Source organism: Microcaecilia unicolor, chromosome 11 (genome assembly GCF_901765095.1).
Source record: "Microcaecilia unicolor chromosome 11, aMicUni1.1, whole genome shotgun sequence".
Classification (NCBI taxonomy): Eukaryota; Metazoa; Chordata; class Amphibia; order Gymnophiona; family Siphonopidae; genus Microcaecilia; species Microcaecilia unicolor.
The window spans coordinates 113,598,939-113,620,356 of record NC_044041.1 but is presented as its reverse complement, the minus strand read 5'-3'; the positions used below and the strand labels follow the sequence as shown (position 1 = coordinate 113,620,356).

Here is a 21,418-nt window from a genome sequence, read left to right as displayed (position 1 = left end):
GAAAAGTTTGTAGCCTCTCAACTTTTCCTCACCACGCTATGTCCTGTATGGCTTACTCAGTTGGATTAATAACTGCTGGTTATGGGAGTCTCTATGTTTCTGGCCCTGGCCTCAATCTCTGCCCTTCTCATCCTACACAAGCATTCCCTGGGCCTGTAAAACTGTGCTAAACCTGGCTTCCCATACCCTTTTAAAATTCTTGATCTCTTTCCTCATCTCCCCTGGTAAGGTTATCTACTTTTCTTTTACTACTGCTGCTCCATTCTTCAACTAAGTTGTTAGAGCTTTATTTTTCTTATGTTACTACTTTGACAAAGAAAACAGAAGGACAAAGAAAAATAATCTAACAAAAAGAAATATGTAAGAAGGAAAATCTGCACAGCCACAATAATAAATTAAACAAAAACCTCTTACTTCCCCATCACAAAAAAAGGATGGGCTAAAACCTGTTTCCCAGTCTCTTCGTGTCTCACCTTCACCTTGTATGATTTTTGCATGAATTCCGGTAAGAGTAGTCCATCCCACTGCTCTTTCAATTTCCTGGGCAGGAACCTGCTTTTTCCCCCATCCTTAAGAATATTTAAGCTTATATTATTTGGAAAAAAAACTGTCAGACAATACAGTTTAGTTTCCTTATTCTCTTTCACTGTTGATTTTGGCCAATTTATCAGGCATCTGAGGTCCTCCAGGGTTGCAATGCAGTTCTGTTTTCCAGGAGGCCATATTGCTTTACTTCTAGTTTGCTTTCCATTTTCCTGGAATCTCCCACAACCCTCCATATTCCCCCATGGTTCTGAAGCCCACAGATAGGTCAAAGAACTGTGTCCATTATTCCTTGATTTCTCAATTTAAACCATCCAGTTTGCCAGGCAGCTTCCCACATCAGTCCAGCACACTCCCATCTGGCATTTTTGGGTTGTTCCTGGTTACGGCATAAAATATCCAGCTTCCAGGATAACAGGGTCTGGGAAGAAGGACAGGGCTGAAATATGGGCTCATCTATAACACTGCTCCAAGTGCACGCACTGCATAGTGAGAGAGAGAGAGTATAACTTCTGGGGTGGGGCAGTGTTGTGTACACCAGTAACATCATGTAGTGCCAAAGGCCATCGATACCATAGTGTGCCAAGACAGAAGAAGGGGAATCCAGCAGGTTACATAGGGCTTTCTTCCCCTTCCCTACCAATCTCCTGCCCTCGGGGTAGGAGGAATCATCTCCGGAGCTTTTCACATCTGGAAAAAGATGATGATATGGAGCACATCAGAAAGAATTCAGAGATCTTTACTAAATAACACATAATTTGTCAGCAGAGGGAGGACAGATAGTTTTCTAGATGCCAACTCAGCAGGAAGACACAGTACATCCCTACTAGAGCTAGTGACCATGCATGCATACTCCTTTTACATTCCTGGCACAACCTAGTTAAGCTCAATACTAAGCTGAAAATTGACAATGAACGTGTCTCTGTCCCTCATTACCAAATAGTATCCTAATAACTCTTATTTACTGGAACGGAGGAAAAGACCTCAAAAGTCCTCGTTCGGCAGCATGCATAAAAACTTAATGCTGGCTCATTATGGACTGAGATCATATCATTGGTCAAAAACCTCCTCTATTCCTGACAATATACTTTTTCTTAATTTTCAAATTGTTTGTGTTTTTAGTTCCTCTGTCTTTACTTCAATATCAATGTTTTTAAATATGTGTCTTAACTTGACATCTTTAAATACACATCTTAGCATAATAAATAGCCAGCACTTAGCTTAAAGTTCATACACTCAATGGGGCTCTCCGTTTCACTCTCTCATGGAGCTTCCTCAGTGGACCAAGTGCTATATACAAGTAAGGTCAAAAATGTGCCGCTCTTCTAAGATGGCGTTTACCGTCCAGTAATTTTCAGCTTAGTATTGAGCTATAGATAGTAGATTTCGCTGTTAAGAGTCTGTATAGTTTGAATTACTACCTAGTTAACCACAGCCCTGAAGAAGACACTATAGTGTGGGTTAGTTACTTAATACATTTTTATACTGCTTTCTTGTCAAACGTCCAATCAACGTGGTGTACTTTAAAAAGAAATTACACTTAACACTGCAAAAAGTAAAACATTATTTTATTTCTATTTCTTTTTTAGGTTTTATAGTCTTCCCCACTCACTACAGTTTTAGGTGGATTGACAACAAACATTCCCCCCTTTTACAAAGCCGCATGGTAATGCCGACACAGCCCATTCACTTAGTGCAGCTTTGTAAAGGGGGGAATTGATAATAAAACATATAGAGGGGCATTTTCAATATGACATCTAAATCCAATTTTGGACGTTTTACAGAAAACGTCCAAAAATTCAGTAACGAACATGACCATTTTCAAACTAGCAAAATGTGCAACTTCTTGTTTTGAAAATGAACATTTGTTAGATGTTTTTGTGCTCATTGTGTCTATCTTTTTAGACCATTTTTGGAAGAAAAAAAACAGGTCAACGGAAAAACACACAAAAACAAGTCATTAGGTTATATGTCGGGGGGGGGGGGGCAGTATTTTTGTTTCATAAATTTTATTGAAGAATTTGCATATAAATCAACACACCATATATAATAACAACAAACATTAACAAAGAGAATTCAACACTTGTAGTAGAAAAACTGGTGAGCTGCATACATAAAGGTAGGAAGGACACAGCGCCTGCTATAAGGGCGTTTAGCACTGGAAATCCTAGACAATATTGTTATTGTTAGTAGTGCAATAGGAGTCTTGCCCAAGCAGAGCAGTGGGGCACCTTAAGGGGTGCTGCAGTGGACTTTGCATAAAAGGGCCTAGGTACACATCTCACCGTTACCCCCTTATATTGTATGGTGAGCCCTCCAAAGCCATCAAAAAACTACTGTACTCAATTGTACACCACTACAATAGCCCTTATATCTTCAGGTGTCCCCTATATGTGGGTACAATAGGTTTTCAGGGAGGGGGAGTTTGGAGGGCTCACACTTTTCGCCACAAGTGTAATAGTTAGAGTGGAATATGGGCCTGGGTTCTCTTCTCCTCAGTGCATCGCACTGACCACTAGGCTACTCCAGGAACCTGCTTGATGCTCTAATAGGTCTGGCCATAACATCTGAAGCTGTCATAGAGGCTGGTATGTACTGTTTCTTCACATCTTTGGGGGGGGGAAGGAATCAGTGACCATTGGGGGAGTAAGGTGGGGGAGGTCATGCCTTAATCCCTCCAGTGATCATATGGTCTTTAAGGGCACCTTTTTGTGACTTAATCATGATTGAAACAGGTCTAGACTAAAATGTCTGACTGTTATCCCTGGACATTTTTGTTTTGCTCCATTATGGCAGAAAAACACCCAAGTTTTGAGAACACCCAAATCCCATCCCCAACACGTCCCCATACACTCCCTTGTGATCTGGATGCACTGCATACGAACTGCATAGAGAAACATGGGTTTTGAAAATAGCGATATGGATGTTTTGGTGAACAAAACATCCATCTCCTGCTTCGTGCCACTTTTTGGACATTTTTCTGTTTGGAAAATGAGCCTCATAATGTTCCTATATACAGTACATTGTTTTTGCGAGTTCCTATAAATACAGAAGTTTTGGAAGGCATTATGGGTACATTTGGAACATTCGCTGGTGGAACCTATCCCTAAAACTTTAGAAGTGTGCCTCTTGGATAATATAGAGGATCTTGCCCTCCAGTCTTCGGCTCATGAGTTGTTTTTCCACAAGGCACGTCTTATAGCCAAAGTAAAAGCATTCTGATACAATAGATTCATTCAGACCCTCAGGGCCGGTGCAGTGCGGTAAGCCTGGCAGGGGGAACTCACCTTTGGAGGGCGCCATGGGTTGCCACAAGTGAAGCACCACCTTACCAGTTACACCAGCTCTGCCACATAATGGTCTATGCTAAAACTTCTTCCTCTTCCTGCCCTTACGGCTGCCGGCACTAGTACCTCTGCTCAGCTGGCTGGATCAATCAAAACACATGGCGCCCATGTGCTCTAGCTCCCGATGGCCTTCCCTGGCTCTGATCTCTGAGAACAGGAAGTATGGTCGGACTAGGGAAGGCCTTTGGGAGCTAAAGCACATGGGCCCAAAGTGTTTTAATTGCTGCCACTGATGGGCCACAGGCACCGGCAGTGGAAGGCAGCAGCGTCAGCAATTGCAGATCACAGAAGGATAAGGATACCGGGCTGGGAGAGTGGAGGAGGAAAGACACTGGAACCACAGAGGGAGGGAGGGAGCGAAATGCCGAACTGCTGGGGGGGGGGGGGGGGGGGGGGGGGGCTGGGAAAGAGTGGGACAGATGCTGGCCCCAAGGTGGGGATGTGGGATTGGAGAGGAAGGGAAGAGAGAAGGAAGAATATAAACTTATAAAGTACTTGAAAACAACAATCATCTTACATACAAAATCAGACATCATACAGGAAATGCCAATCTGAAAAACAGTCAAATCACCAAGCACCTTCGACATATTAGGTAGGTACTACGTTCTATAAATGAGAAGTCACAAAGCAAAAAGCTATCACTTAAGTAATCTGCAATCAACCAGTTTTCATTGACTGCATCACCAGCGAGAACTGCAAACAAGATCTAACCAGACAACAATCCACTAAATGATGCAAAAACACACTTAAAAATCATAGTCTGCATTTTAAATATGACACAGTACTCAATAGCCAATGAGGTTGGAACAAGCAAGGTGTTACTATACTCAAATCTCAATTTCTGCATTAGGATCTTAGCAACTACATTTTGTACTAGCTGCAAGGCTTGAAAGGTTTGAGACTGACGAGACTGACAACCCATCATAGATTGCAATGCAGTAATCCAGGCAAGGAAATAACATCTGAATTAGAGAAAACATAGGAAGTAATTTTATATCAAGGGCACCAACATTCCACCCCTCCCCCCTTTCCTGATTGGACAAGTGCCAGGTCTATGGTTTACTAATCTGCATTTGCATAAGCAGCAGTAGTATGAACCAATAACAAGTATGAGCCTTAACAATGATCAGTGACATCATAACTGTCTTCTGCACTGGGAAGCTGATTTGGAATGATCTTGGCTTTTTATGCTTTACAACATATGGACTGTTGGAAAGTATACAAAAAGGATTATTGTCTGTCCATATGCACAGTTACTCTCAAAAATGGTACAGAAATTCACCAAAACTGGCATCCAGAAAGAAAATGGGAATACCTTGGATAAGTACAAAAATCAGAAACATCGGACCTTGTTTTCAGAGAACTAAGCCTCCCTCTAAAAATCTTCACTGCTTGCTATGAAAAGCATTTAGAACTGTAGAATGGTGACCACTGCTCCATGTCAAACGTTTCCCCAATAACCTTCCAGCAGTTTGGTCGATAGCAACATAGCCAGAGATAGGTAAAATTGCAGCAGCTGGCAAATAGCATCGGCAGTATATAAAGGGGTTCATTTTCAAAGCTTTGAAAATGAGCGTCCAAGCAACTTTGTAAGTCTGGGTGCTTTGAAAATATACCTTGTGAGGGTGTGGGTAGTGGTACAAGGCAGGGTGTCCCTAAGAACACTCCCTCACTGAGGTTGCAGTTTAGCCACCTTACAGCACCTTGTGCTAAACCTGTCATGTCAGAGGCTGAGTCAGAGGAGCGGGGATCAGGTAAGGAGGTGGTTAAATTCCCTGAGCCACAACAGTTCAGGGAGGTCTCAAAGCAAGAGGCTTCCCAGGGTGAGACCCCAAGGCAAGAGGTCTCTGGAAGGGAAGGTCCTGAGGCCAAGGATCCTTCCAGCATATCCTGTTGGCTGTAGTACCTGGGGAAGTGGAGTGACCTTCAGTGGATATTGTTACCCAGAGTTTGTGTGAAGAAGAGGTTCCAGTAAGATAGGAGGAGTTCTTTGGAACCTAAGAGAGACTCTTGAGAAGTGACTGTTTAACCTGTGAGAGCTGTGTCTGAGACAAGCTACAGGGGCCCTGACTCATGAGGGGAAACCAATGTATAGTGTAATATAAAACCTATTGGGGACAGAGTACAAGGATTGTATTTGAGAGACTTTATTAAGAGTTCAGAACCCGTGGACAAACAAGCCTGTTTATTTTTCTCTTTGTACAGAAATAAAGTTTTCTTTTGACCTTTTCACTACCTGCTGACTGTATTTTTTGAGGAGTCCAAGCCTCACGTGATCACATGTTGCCAAATGATTTGTCCTTATTTTTAAAAGGTGCTTTCAAAGCTATCTCTCCAAAGTCATGTACACATGCCACACTGTCCTCCATGCCTCCAGACACGCCCACACATTCTCACATCCAGCACAAACACATCAGCGTACTCCACACAAATCTGCATCCTGCACAGTCCTACACATCCACACAACAGGCCAGCACGCTGTGAGACCACAGTGAATAACTAAGAAGTCCTCAAGCATTTCAGAAAGCAGCATTTCTTCCGAGTCACAGATTATCTCTAATACTGACAAACCCTTAACGCCAGCCTGCACACATCCACATTCCTCCAATCACAAGCTCATTCACCTGAAATTCCATGCCCCTCCATTTTCCCCAAACACATCTCCACCAAAAACACACTCATATCCTATATTCACACACACTCCTTCTATAAATGTGTGTTTGAAACCCAGGGCTTTTTGTGAGGGGGTACTTGGGGGTACTGAGTACCGGCACCTTTTCCATTGTCTGCTAAAATTGACCCGTGGTCCCCAAGTTTTAATGAAAGAGCTCAGGCTCTCACACCAATTCTGCCTTGTCATAGTTTCTATGACTGGTTGAAGGGCCTGGCTGTTGTGGGGTGGGTCCCTCAGTGATCACCCCACCCCTGAAGGGTGGCCTGGCATTTGAGTACCAACACCTTTTTTGCTAGAAAAAACGCACTGTTGAAACCATTCCCCAAGTCATGCTTTTGCATGTGTTTCTTACTTGTTAGTTCTTTAGGAGGGGTAGCAGTAAGCATCCTAGCACTGACCTGCATGTGTGCTCATTCAGCTCCAGGCCCTTGGCTCGGCAGCGCTGGACACTGCGCTTGCAGGTGCATTCGCAGGTCTGTGGGTTCTGCTGCTGCCGTCTGTCTGGGCACTCACTGCACGGTAACCTAGTGATAGGGAGCACAGAGTAAAAATCATTTCTTTTCTTTTTGGCATGTTTCAGAGCTTTAGGGTACAGCCCAGACCCCCTTGCACAATGGCTGTCTCAGACCTAGCAGGATGATGTTATTCTGTTGGTATGTGCTGCTGCTCCTCCCAATGCTGGGAGTCATGGACACTATTGGGCTCATTTTCGAAAGAGGACGTCCATCTTTCGATATAAATCAGAAGATGGACGTCCTTCTCCCAGAGACGTCCAAATCAGTATAATCGAAACCTGATTTTGGACGTCTCCAACTGCAGTCCGTCGCAAGGACATCCAAATTTCAAGGGGCGGGTTGGAGGCGTAGCGAAGGCGGGACTTGGGTTTGCCTAACACTTGGATGTCTTTGACCCATAATTGAAAAAAAAAAAAACAAGGACGTCCCTGATGAACACTTGGACGTTTTCACCCGGACCTGTTTTTATTACGAATAAGGCACAAAAAGGTGCCCGAAATGACCAGATGACCACCAGAGAGAATCGAGGATGACCTCACCGTTACTCCCCCAGTGGTCACTAACCCCTCCCACCTTCAAAGAACATCTTTAAAAATGTCGTGCCAGCCTCTAAGCCAGCCTCAGATGTCATACTCAGGTCCATGACAGCGCATGTAGGTCCCTGGAGCAGTTTTAGTGGATACTGCAGTGCACTTCAGACAGGCGGACCCAGGCACATACCCCCCCCCCCCCCCCCCACCTGTTACATTTGTGGAGGAAACAGCGAGCTCTCCAAAACACACCACAAACCCACTGTATCCACATCTAGGTGCCCCCCTTCACCCGTAAGGGCTATGGTAGTGGTGTGCAGTTGTGGACAATGGGTTTTGGGGGGCTCAGCCAGTGGTGTGCTGGTAAATTTTTAACAACAGGCTCTCTCCCCGGTCCACCTCTGCGCCCCCCCCACGTCCACCCTTGCGCCCCCCCCCCTCTGCGCCGCCCCAAAATTGCAGAGCTGGCTATAGCCGGGGGGGGGGGGGGGGGGGGGGGTGGCGGCAATGCATTATTCTCTACAGGAAAAAAAATTAAATGATCCCAGGTTCCAATCTAATTCATGTTTAATGTGGGATAAAATGCCATAAATAAGTAAATAAATATAAACTTTTAATGTTGAACACCCGATTCTCATATTCCAAGCACTATAATGAAAATAAAATGATTTTTTTTCTACCTTTGTTGTCTGGTGACTGTTTTTCTGATCATGCTGGCCCAGTATCAGATTCTGCTGCTATCTGTCCTCTGAACTCCATTTCCAGGGCTTCCTTTCCATTTATTTCTTTCCTTTTTTTCTTCATTTCTGGTCCTCAACTTCTGCCTATTTTCTTCATCCATATGCAGTTTTTCTCCTCTCTTCCTTTTCCCTCATCTCATCTCCTTCCTCACTCTTCCCTCCCCTCCATCCATGTCCAGCATTTCTTCTCTCTCCCCTCCTCTCCCCTGCCCTCCATCCACCCATGTCCAGCGACCCTCCTCTCCCCTGTCCTCCATCCACCCATGTCCAGCGACCCTCCTCTCCCCTGCCCTCCATCTACCCATGTCCGGTGACCCTCCTCTCCCCTGCCCTATATGCACCTATATACCTAGCGATCCTTCTCTCACCTGCCCTGCATGAACCCATACCCAGTAACCCTCCTTTCCCCTGCCCTCCATCCACCCAATCCAGCAGTGACCCTCTTCTCCCCTGCCCTTCATCCACCTATACACAGCGACGACCCTTCTCTCCCCTCCATGATCCACCCATGCCCAGGTACGACCCTTCTCTCCCCTCCATGATCCACCCATGCCCAGCGACTCCCTAGTTCTCTCCCCTGCCACCCCCTCTCGAGTTGTTAATAGAATTCTCCTCCCTCCCGTCACCAATCTGACTCCTTTAATTCTTCGGGGCAGGCAGTCTTGCCTGCCCGCTGTAAGCACTGACTCAGTCCCCCGCTGGCGCTGCCTGTTCGCTCTTCAAAATGGCCACCGAGACTTACAATGGCGAAGTCTCAGCGGCCATTTTTAAAGCGCAAACCTGCAGTGCCAGCGGGGGAGAGTCAGCACTTGCAGGGGGCAGGCAAGACTGCCTGCCCTGAAGAATTCGTCAGGTTGGTGATGTGAGGGAAGAGGGAGGGAGGAGAGCCGGCTCGCGGGTCTGAACAACCGGCTCGCAAGAGCCGAGCAAAGTTAACAAGCGGCTCTTGCGAGCCGGTGCGAGCCGGCTCCAGCACACCACTGGGCTCAGCACACAAGGTAAGGGAGCTATGTTCCTGGAGTCCACTGCAGTGCCCCCTAGGGTGCCCGGTTGGTGTCCTGGCACGTCAGGGGGAGCAGTGCACTACAAATGCTGGCTCCTCCCACCTCCAAATGGCTTGCATTTGGATGTTTCTGACATGGATGTCTTTGGTTTTGAAAATCGCCGAAAGTCAGAAACGTCCATGCCTAGGGACATCCAAATTTAAGGATTTGGACGTTTCTGGTGGTATTTTCGAAATGAAAGATGGACGTCCATTTTTTTCGAAAATACGGGTTTCCCCGTCTCTGGATTTTGCCGTTTTGCAAGGACATCCAAATCGCAACTTGGACGTTTCTTTCAAAAATGCCCCTCTATGTGTCCCATATTTCTTATGTTCTAGGACAAGTGCTTGTCTCCTCTTAACATTCGAGAGCAAATGGTTGATATTTCTAAAAGTTTCAGACTAAGATCCTTCCTCTTCTAGAAGTTCTACAACAAGGGGATCAGCTGGATCGGCCTCCCACAGCCGTTGAGCAAGAGGGGTGGGGGGGGGGGGGGGGCGGTGGAGCACCAACACACATAAAGCAATTGCTAAACCACTAAACACAGGAAGACTACTGTTCATTTTCATTAAAATATCTTGGCACATGAGGGAAAGATAGATGGTGTTGCATTATGGTCATTAAGAAAGAGAGTCAGTTTGTACACCCATGCAGGTTAGTAACTAGTAAGTTGCCTATTACATAGGCCCGACTCTCACAAGTTGCAGACGTCTCAGGAAAGCTGTGAGAAGCCACTGTGCCTGGTACCTTTCTAGCTTTTTATGAGAGGATTTGCAGGAAGAAAGGTCAGTTAAGGACTTCTGCTGCTTCTCCTGATGTGATATCATAACATCCCACTGGCAATGTTGCAATCTGTTGCTATGAAAATACCTGCAAGAGGTCCTGGGCAAGGCCTATAATATCCTTGGAGGGTGGGATCAATGGTAGGAGGTTGCAGGGGCGTAGCCAGACCTCAGCGGAAGGGGGGTCCAGAGCCCAAAGTGGGGGGGGGGGGGGGGCACATTTTAGGCCACCTCCCCCAGCCTCCGCTCCCCCCCCCCCCGCCGCAAGGTACCTTTGCTGGTGGGGGGCCCCAACCCCTGCCAGCTGAAGCGTTTATCTGTCCTGCGCTGGTCTCGCACTTGCTTCCTCTCCTGTTTTCAGCACGCCATGCACTGCACGCTCATTTTAATGAAACTGAGCATGCACGAGCATGCGCCGTTTCATTAAAAGGAGAGCATGCACGGCGCGACTGGAAACAGGAGAGGAGGCAAGTGCAAGACCAGCGCGGGCCAGAAAAACGCTTCAGCTGGTGAGGGTTGGGGTCGGGGACCCCTGCCAGCCAAACCAGGGGCCCCAGATCCAATTTGGAGGCCCAGACCCCCGTGGCTCCCCCATAGCTATGCAACTGGGAGGTTATCAGTGTCCCATTTTTATTTTGCCAGCCTCTTCAAGGGTAGGATGGGAGTTATAACAGGACAGAAGGAAGAAGAGTTGGGATGTCATTTAATTTGATATATATTTTCCACAATTGATTTTTTCCCAGGAGACGTCTGCAGCACTTTGAAGTCTGCACAAGGAAGGAGTAGTGGACACTAGGGTTAGAGAGTGGGAAAGATTATCTGGGTATTGCTTTTATTTTTTTTCTCTGAGGGACTGTTCTTGCAGCTGTAGAACAAGAGTCCATACAGGCTCGTGATGGATGTCTTTCCTTTCTTCCGTTTTCGCTTGGGTCTGTTCTCGCTTTTTCCCCCGAGGCGTTCCCGCCTGTGGAAAAAAAGCTGTCTCTTTTCAGGAGGAAAGGGACATCTACAGAAGGGACCTTGAAAGCTCAGTTACTACAACATCTCTTTATACATTGGGTCCCAGGAAAGATGTTAGAGGTTGCAAAGAGACCACTTTTCTCTAGGGCTGACATGGTTAGAACTCTACACAGAGGAAATGGGATAAACATAACTTATCTGACAGTACTGACATCCTCACCCAGGATCCCACAAAGGCATCTGGCAGGTGCTGACTTTGTTGGCGACCCAGATTGTAGTTTGTATTCCATACAGTCCGTAACCTTAGAACTGAGAGAAACTCTAGCCAGATGGGTACAGAAGGTGTGAGAATGCCAGAGACCAAGAGGGGAGTGAAGCATTAGAGCCATTCCCTGATCTCCCAGCCCACTGATGGAATGGAGAGATGCATACGAATGCCTGGACACCTGTCTATGAGTTCTGAACACCATTATAAACTAAGCCCTCGGGGCAAGCATAGAACACGCAGCCCATGGAGATGTCATTGTCTAACTAGAATTGCTTTGTAGCCAGCAGAGAAGAAACACATCCCCAGAGCAGCACCATCAGTATGAGAGGGATGAGAAGACCACCTGGCAATTCTGCAAAGCACTTAGTTACTTGTAGTGTATGGACAGCAGGACGAGTGATGACATCAGATGGAAACCAAGAGTGAGTGAGGAAAACAAAGCTCTCTAACACTGAAGAGCTTTCCAGAGCATCTCACCTCGCATGTGCCTGCATTGCTATTTTGCATCATTTGCAGGCTTATTTTCGAAAAAGAAGGGCGCCCATCTTTTGACACAAATCGGGAGATGGGCGTCCTTCTCCCAGGGTCACCCAAATCGGCATAATCGAAAGCCGATTTTGGGCGTCCTCAACTGCTTTCCGTCGCGGGGACGACCAAAGTTCAAGGGGTGTGTTAGAAGCATAGCGAAGGCGGGACTGGGGTGTGCTTAACACATGGGCGTCCTCGGCCGATAATGGAAAAAAGAAGGGCGTCTTTGACGAGCACTTTGACAACTTTACTTGGTCCATTTTTTCTTGTGACCAAGCCTCAAAAATGTGCCCGAACTAACCAGATGACCACCGGAGGGAATCGGGGATGACCTCCCCTTACTCCCCCAGTGGTCACTAACCCCCTCCCACCCTAAAAAAAAAAGACTTTAAAAATATTTTTTCCAACCTCTATGCCAGCCTCAAATGTCATACCTAGCTCCCTGACAGCAGTATGCAGGTCCCTGGAGCAGTTTTAGTGGGTACTGCAGTGCACTTCAGGCAGGTGGACCCAGGCCCATCCCCCCAACCTGTTACATTTGTGGTGGTAAATGGGAGCCCTTCAAAATCCACCACAAACCCACTGTACCCACATCTAGGTGCCCCCCTTCACCGCTTAGGTCTATGGTAATGTTGTACAGTTGTGAGTAGAGGGTTTTGGGGGGCTCAGCACCCCAGGTAAGGGAGCTATGCACCTGGGAGCAATTTCTGAAGTCCACTGCAGCGTCCCCCAGGGTGCCCGGTTGGTGTCCTGGAATGTCAGGGGGAACAGTGCACTACGAATGCTGCCTCCTCCCACGACCAAATGGCTTAGATTTGGTCGTTTCTGAGATGGGCGTCCTCGGTTTCCATTATCGCTGCAAACCGGGGACGACCATCTCTAAGGACAACCATCTCTAATTTCGACCTAAATGTTGAGATTTGGCCGTCCCCAACCGTATTATCGAAACAAAAAATCTTGTTTCGATTATACGGGTTTCCCCGCCCCTTCCAGAGGACGTCCTGCGAGGACGCCCTCAGGAAAACTTGGGCACCCCGTTCGATTATGCCCCTCCACATGGATCATGTGGAAATTGTGACTCTTCTCCATTCCCAACAGGCCGGATTTCGATCAGGTAATAGCATGGAGACAATTTTATCTTTTCTCAGTGAGGTTAGCAGCAAGCTGGATTCTGGTTATATTGCTTTGGTTATCTTGCTGGGCCTCATAGTGGCTTTCAATTTGGTGGATCATCATCTCTTGTTGTTCAGATTGTAATCAGTAGGCTTTAGAGGTATGGTTTTGCAGTGGTTCAGTTCTTTCTTGCTGGGATGGACGTTTTCCATCTCCATTGATATACAGTTCATGTTCTTCCATTCATTTTTTATCATGTGGTGTCCCTCAGGGGTCAGCACTGTCCCCCCCTTTTAATATTTTTCCTATCCCATTGGTGGTACTGATACATGGCTTTGGAATCTGTACCTATTTTAAACAGATGATATTTTGCTGGTGACCTACACCTCTGGGTTTGTTCCTGATTTGACCTCTTTACAAGTTGTCTTTACAATGTCTTTCTGCTGCGGCTAGTTGGCTTGGGAATCAGTGGTTGGGTTCTCAACGTGGCGAAGACAGCAGCCAGTTGGATAACTGGTTGTGCCTTTCATCCTACTATGACACCTATTCTATTTGATCATTCCGTGGATGTTGTAGATTCTTTTAAATATTTGAGGGTGGCCACTGATTTTAGGAATTCATTTGTGGAGCAAATTTCTCAAGTGGTCCAGAAGGGTTTCTTTGTGCTTTGGAGGCTTAGGGCTATTTGGACATATTTCGATAACGCAAAATAACATTATTTGCTCCATGCATTGTTGGTGTCTCAGATTGACTATTGTAATGTGGTCTAGGCAGGGATTCCTAAGGTTCACCTCAGGACCTGCAGAATACCTCGGTCTGTCAGCTGTGCAGAGCCTGTTGTGGTATCATGTTAGTCCGCAGCTGGCACAATGACATTCTATGAGCAAAAAGGCTGTCCCAACTTTAGCCTACAGCAGACAGGGGAGTCCTATGTAAGGGGTTAAAAGGCTTTAGGGGAAGGAAGAGGGAGAGAGATCAGCTAGTTTACTTATCCAGGCCCATATCCTCATAACTAGTCTCAGGCCCCTTTGTACCCAGATATTCTGTGCTGGCCTGTATCCAGATACTGGCATTGGATATTTGAGTACGAAAAACCGGGCTGAATATTGGAGGTAAAATTTCTCATCTTGCCACACCACCAAGGGGATAGTTTTCCACAAGACAGTGTCTACACAGCTGAATACTTTTTGAATGATTCATGTCTAGCAGAGGTTCCTTTGAATTCCAATTGAAGTGATGGGCTCAGGTGGGATTTGGGGTATTTTATAACAAACCCCAGTGACTCCAACACCTGTATGGTAACATTCATTTTGTGGCACCTTCTTGAGGTGTGCTCTTGAACAGCCAATTTGTCCACATGTGGAAATACATCTTGAACATTTTCTTCAAAAGAAATTTGTTTAAGACCCTTAGGACTAGGATGGGATGGAGTCTTCCAGTTTTTTTCCTTTGGGGTGGGGGCGGCGGGGTTTGAAATCAGGAAGTACTTATAACATAATTTCCACCATCTTTCTCTTAGTAAATAGATTTGATTGCATTGGTCTCTAAAAGTGAGAATTCCTTTATAAATATCCTGATGCTGAGAATTTGACCATAATATTCTCACTGGTCAATATTCTGCCAGCAGAGGTAAGCATTTTTTTTAAAGCTTCCTGTCACTGGCTAAGGTAGACCTGGATATTCAATGCTGGGCCACATACAGGCACTGGCATTGAATATTTGGGCCTAGCCACATTGAAGGTATCTGCCAGTAATTATGTAGGTCCCAGCTGATATTCAACTGGGCAGCCATTATGCGGGTCACAGCTGAGTATCGGCCAGGACTCGCATAAGTGTTTCTGGCCAGGTTTCCTCGAATCTGACCCCCTGAATCCAATCCCCCCCTCACATGCATATGCCCCCCGGCTCCCCCTCCCCAAGGTCAAAGTCCTCCCTGAATCCGATGCCCCCTCCCCAAGGTCAAAGGCTCACTCCCTAATCTGATCCCTCTCCTTCTTCCTCCCCCCAAAGCCTTTTAACCCCTTACACAGGACTCCCCTGTCCGCTGTAGGCCCTCCTTGGGCCTACTTTTCATATCCATGGTAGCCTAGGGGGTCATCAAGCCAGCAGCAATCTCCAATTACTCCAGCCCATCGTGGCTCTATCCAAAATGGCTAGCAGCATTTTCGCAGTATTGCAAGTACCATGAGGCTGCTGCTAGAGGTTGTGACAGCCATTTTCTACATTGAGGGGGTTCGGAGGGAGGGGCGACCTTTGCACAATGCAGGTCACTAAATGTAAGTTATGCATATACTGGCATATACTGTTAATATTCAACGCCAGCACCTGCACAGCTAAGTGACCAAGGTTAGGACAGCCATATATGCGGTCCTATTTGATCATTTATTTACGCAGGAACTGGCACTGAATATTGCTGGCACCTGTATAACTCCTGGCTCCTCCCCAACTCTGCCTCCTCACGCCTCTCTCTTGCCCACTTTAAAAATAGCTGGTTAGTGCTGATATTCAGCAGCTCTGTTCAGTTAAGTGCCGCTGAATTTATTTATTTATTTATTTCACATGCTTGATATACTGCATGCGGCCTAACATAAGCTTCAATGCGGTTAACAAAAAAACAAAGAAAAAACAATTAAAAAAACCTAAAAACTTAGAAGAAAGAATGAAAGAGGAAGGAAAAGAAGAAAAGGGATTGGGGGAAGGAAGGCATACCACAAAGTGAAGAGGGAACAGAGGGAAGGGAGAAAGAAGGGCAGAGAGTCACAACAGGAGAGCTGATGGAAAAAGGAAAATACAATTCTAAAAAGGTGAGTTTTTAGGCTTGATTTGAAAGAAGCAATGGTGGGTTGATCCTGAACAGGATTGGGTCAGCCCACAGATCATGATTTAAGCAGGCAGGAGCTTCACATTTGTGATCCTTGATGCCAGTAAGTGTAAGGACCAGAATCCTTCCTTGGATATCGATCAGTCTTAATGGCCTCTATTTATGCTGAGCATCAAAGGTGAGTGATGCACTTCCAAAGTTGGTGCATCTCCAGTGTCCAATGCAGCTATGGTCCTTTGGGGTCAATCCTTTTGATGCTGGTACACTTGTTCTGGACTTGATGGGACAAAGAGATTTTCCTTCCATTCTTGGAGTCTCTGGATATATTTTAGCATCATCTTCTGGTGGGTGATGCCCAAGATGATCTTGTGGTCGGGCTTCAGACATCTCACTTAAATCATGGGTGTCTGTATCTTGTAGCATCAATTACATTTTCTGAAGCCACTAAAAGCTCCTTTTGGGACATCAAAAACAGGGGCAACGGAATCAGATGACTCGGTGGTTCAAATCCCCATCAACATTGATGCTGGTTTACGCCATGGCAAAAATGAAGAAATGAGAAATACCTAATAAAGAAGTCCTATGAAAGAGGACTTTTTGGGGGTGCGGAGGCGGTAACCTCACAAGAAAGGACCTGCAAAAAGTTTACCTCAGCACAGGAGCATAACAGAAAAATGTCCTTCAACCTCTGTACAGCAAGAGTAGCTGCTCTGAAAAACTCTTCAGTGTTAAAGAACTTTGTTTTCCTCTCTCTGTTAGGGCTCTGTCTGATGATATTACTCATCTGTGAGGAAGAAGTATGCTGCTTGTCCTCAGAGAAATTACTAAAATGCATGTAGGCCTGCCAGTCAGATTGAAGGAAAAAGGAGAAGAGTATGAAAACGGATTGGGAATTGAGTGTACAGGGTAGAGGAAAGAGTGCAGATATGGGTGGGGGTAAGGGCAGAACCATTCTTTTCTGCCATGGGCACTACAATACCTAGTAACAGTTCTGCCCCAGAGAGAGAAAGAGAGGAGGTAGTATGTGGGGTGTGTAGGGAGGATGGAAAGGGTGCACAGGAAAGACAGATAGTTGGGACTGGATGACAAGAATGAAAGAGGAACAGAGAGGAACGAGAGATAAGGAACAGGCAAACAGAGAGGCAGCTGAGGATGAAGAGCAGGGAGAGAAGGTTCCTTACCTTGCTGCCTTTAACTTTGAATTTTTCTTTGGTCTGTAAAACACATAATTAGAAATCTCAACTTCATTGCTGGAATATTCCACCCATGCTGCAGCCTCCCATAGAAATAGACTCCTTGCTCACTCCCAGGGGATGTGTGTCCCTGGATTCTGAGCAAGAACATGAGAAAAGCCATACTGGGTCAGACCAATGGAACATTTAGCCCAATATCCTGCTTCCAACAGTGGCCAATTTAGGTCACAAGTACCTGGTAGAACCCCAATAGTAACAACGTTCCATGCTACCAATTCCAGGGCAAGCAGTGGCTTCCCCATGTCTACCCATGGTACAGGGCTCACAGCTTAGCGTAAGGTTGAGCAAGAGACCCAAGTATTCTTGGCTCTACTTGCACACGTTTGGTCTGAATGCCAAGTTAATTTGCAGATTTTGGTTCTCTTGCTAGTAATTCTCAGGCTCTGGTATTACCTGTGATATAAGGCTGTGTAAATATGCATAGTGCCATGTTTAAAGATGCAAGCTTTCAGGACTGCATAGATCCCTTCCTTGGGTACTATCGGTAGTGCCTCATCTTTTCTTTTAACTATGATGCCCCTCTCCCCTCACACCTTATATTTGTTTAAAGTAATATAATAAATGTTAAGGATATCGCCCATTTAACTCCTATACAAGCTTGACCATCTGTACAAGATCATGTTTTATCCAAGTTATTTTCTTCCTCTTTGATCCTTGACCCTTCTGGATAGATAAGCATACACGTTTCTATAGTTAACACCCAAGGCCTCCCTTCCCCCCCACCCCCCCAACAAAAAAAAGTAATTTTCTCAACCAACCTTCCCTTTGCCATTCGTATCTGTTACCCCTTTGGTGAGGTCATGATGCATACCTGCATTCACATTCACTGTGCTGTACAAACGGCATCTCCACTATCTGGGTATTCATGAATTTCGTCTTCATTATCTAGTGATGAGGGAAACAAAGAAACAGAAGTGTGTTGGCAAATGCTTCACTACCAAACGATAGGAGATAAAAGTTTGAGCTATCTGCAAGTGGGAGTGTGGGTATAGTATGGATTTGTGGAAGTAGACAGAAGGGTTGATGGAGGGGAAGAGAACTTATGCTTGATCTGGCTGCAGATTTGGAAGGGAATGACCATGTTTTTCTTTGTTAGGTGGGGACAGCCCTTATATCATGACCTCCTGGTGCTGAAGTGGCACAGTGCTTGTGGTGTTTACATAACTATTATGATTGTGTATGTCCTATTGTGGCTTGGTAACTGGTTGACTTAGTAACTGGTAACCAGAGTGGAAGAGTGGCCTAGTTGTTATAGCACTGGTCCATTGCCTGAGGTACAAACTTAGATTGTGAGCCCTTCAGGGACAGACAAATATCCAGTGTACCTGAATGTAACTCACCTTGAGCTACTACTGAAAAGGCATGAGCAAAAATCCAAATAAATAACAAATAAATCAAATAAAAGATGGGAAACAGAGTAGGACTATATGGTCATTTTTTTCCCAATTGTGGAGTGCCCCAGGGCTCTGTTCTGGGACTGGTGCTTTTAACATATTTTAAAATGATTTGGAAAAGGAAGTGGCGAGTGGTGACACAAAAATATTTAAAGTTCTTAAATCATGAGTGGATTGTGAGGAGTTGCAGCTGTGAACTGAGCATCTAAAAGGCTGATGAAACTTAATGTGGACAAATGCTTAGTAATGGGGAAGGGGAAAAATAATCTTAACTATATATGCACAATGTTGAGTTCCATATTAGAAGCCGCCATCAGGGAAAAAGATCTTGGTGTCATCAAGAACATGTTGAAATCTTCAGCTCAGAGTGCAGTGATGGTTAAAAAGGGAATGGTATGTTAGAGATTGATGGCATTAGGCTATGCTGTACTGTGTTTGAGTTCTTCACTCTTCTAATGCTCAAGTTTACTTTAATTTTTTCTAAATATGAAAGGGGAAAACAAAGGTCCCCCCCCCCCCCCCCCCCCACCAATAGGTTCTCTATTAGCCAAATTTGGCCTAACAGTTGAACAGCAGTCCAGGTCCCTAAGGAGAAAGTTCTGCCTCCCCTACTAGAAGTTTTTCTCTGTCTCATGACCAGAGCAGCTGCATTTATAGACCTAGATGGTTGTGGGCAGGACCATAGAGAAGGGGGAGGCAACATTTCCCAGCCTGGCCTCCAAGAGGGAGCCTGGTGCCAGTAAAGCTTCCGGAGGCAGCAGAAGGTTCTGCTTCCTCAGTCTGTCTCTCTCTTACTCCTGTCTGTGGGGACCTGGGTGATTGCGTTAACGTGATAACCGGGTCCCAACACACAGGAACCGAGGGAGAAGAACTTTCTGCTGCCTCCGGAAGTCTTGTTGGTGCAGGCCCCCTTAGAAGAGCAGACACAGGAAGGTAAGGGAGCAGGGGCAGTGGCCCGAGTGGGGTAGGCGGGTGGCGGCCCTTCCCCGGGCCCGGCTCTGGTCTCTCAGTAGCCCTGGTTGTGGGTCAGAGGTCAGCTGGAGGGCTTTCTAGCAAACAGCACCAAAAGTGATGCTTTGAACTCCTACCTGCATTCTGAACAATGGGGGATATCTACCAAGCCTTTCTTTGTTGAGAACACTGAGGAAGAGGCTGCTGTGTATGGTGCAGGAAAACTGATCTCAGTGAGATCCCTACATGCTGCAGTGTATAGCATTCTATGGAGGGATAATTCTGCGCCTCTGGAAGATATTACAACAAACAAAAAATAGAGGCACAATCCAAAAAAAACCCCAAAAACAACCCCCCCCCCCCCCCCCCCCCCCCCACAGAGGTATGAAAAGAGTTGGATAAAACGCACAGTCCAGTGCAGTATGCAAAAGTCACTTTTTTTTTCAAACAAGCCTGATGCACAGGGGCATAAACAATGATCTAAAAACAAATCAAAATAAAAGCATCAATAGCAAATATACAAACAAACCATAGATGAAAAAACACAACATACTGTACATGAGCCAAATTAAATTAATGCCAGTAATGCAGGAAGGTGAGCCTGGATATATACCCTTTTCTGGAATTTTTTCAAGAGGATATTATATCTAGAGGTATGTAGTTTCTTCTGAGTTTTAGTTGAAAGAGACTTGGGGCCCTGTTTACTAAGCCGCGCTGTAGGTGAGCTAAATTTTAGTGCACGCTAAAAATTACCATGTGTTAATGCTAGAGACACCCATATATTTTGGGTTACCATATGTCCGGATTTACCCGGACATGTCCAGGCAATCAGGTGGGTTTTGCCAATCTGCCCGTTTGTCCGGATTTCTGGACAAATGGGCAGGCTGGCGGGCGGGCAGTCCTACAGGGCCATTTTCATGGTATTTTTGCTGGCCTCCCCTTCCGTTACTTACTACTGCCCTGGTGGTCTAGTGATCTCTCCGCCTTCGAGGCAGGAAAGAGACCCCCTCTTTCCTGCCCGGAGTGCTGCCCTGCATGCATCCTTCCTGTTCGTGATCTCGACGCCGATTCAACAATGGCCGCTGAGAGTTGAAGTGACCTCGCGAGACTTCAACTCTCGGTGGTGTTGGAGGAGGCGGCTATTTTGAATCGGCGCCGAGATCACAAACAGGAAGGATGCATGCAGGGCAGCGCTCCGGCCAGGAAGAGGGGGCTCTTCCTGCCCCAAAGAGGTCACTAGACCACCGGGGCAGTAGTAAGGTAAGGGGGAGGGGTGTGACGGGGAGGGGGGTGGTGACGGGGTGGTGTGACATGGGGGAGGGGAAAATGTGACAGGGGCGGAGCGGGAGGGTGTGAAAGGGGGTGGGGCATGTGTCCTCCTTTTGGGGGGACAAAATATGGTAACCCTACATATATTCCTATGGGTGTCTCTAGCATTACCATGTGCTAATTTTCAGCGCGCGCTAAAAAGTTAGCTCAGCTACAGAACAGCTTAGTAAACAGGGCCCTTGGCCATTAAGCTTATTTTATAAATTGCTCGACATTACTTTCTGGATAAAAGATTCGGTTTCTCTGATTAATCTAAATCAATCCAGGCTGTTAGGAGGTCTTTTATGGAAGGTAAGACATGGATATTACGTAAAGGAGCTTATTTTCTTATATTTTCTCGTGAATATAGTTTTTTCAAGGGAATATATTTGTTTCTGGAACCATCTTGTAGAAACTAGCCCTTCCATGTATTTGGGTTTAGTTATGGCTGTGTTTTCTTTGAAGGTCGGTTTAGGGGACATAAAGAATATTGTTTTTGCTTGTCTTGTTTTTACCATGTCTTATCTATCCCTTTTTATATCATGGATAATGCTAATTTCTGAGGGATGTTCTAATTTATGATATGATATTTCTGTACAAGATGTAACATTTTGCAAAATTCTTTCAGGAGTTCTTTTACTAAGGCTC

At 45.8% G+C, this 21,418-nt stretch overlaps 1 protein-coding gene across 2 annotated transcripts in view; it reads right to left on the bottom strand.

The window, feature by feature from the left end:
• Window positions 1-271: 271 nt before the first annotated feature.
• VEGFB (vascular endothelial growth factor B) overlaps window positions 272-21,418 on the bottom strand; it is a 136,813-nt gene continuing 115,666 nt past the window's right edge. The window contains exons 4-8 of one of the 2 annotated variants that reach the window (XM_030218231.1): window positions 17,929-18,002; window positions 17,046-17,078; window positions 11,061-11,138; window positions 6,963-7,088; window positions 272-1,233 (exon numbers count right to left, since the gene is read on the bottom strand). In XM_030218231.1, the coding sequence (XP_030074091.1) occupies window positions 1,212-1,233; window positions 6,963-7,088; window positions 11,061-11,138; window positions 17,046-17,078; window positions 17,929-18,002 (333 nt within the window). In that variant the 3' untranslated portion in view covers window positions 272-1,211. The remainder of the gene's footprint in view (window positions 1,234-6,962; window positions 7,089-11,060; window positions 11,139-17,045; window positions 17,079-17,928; window positions 18,003-21,418) is intronic. The other variant, XM_030218232.1, reaches the window with a different exon arrangement.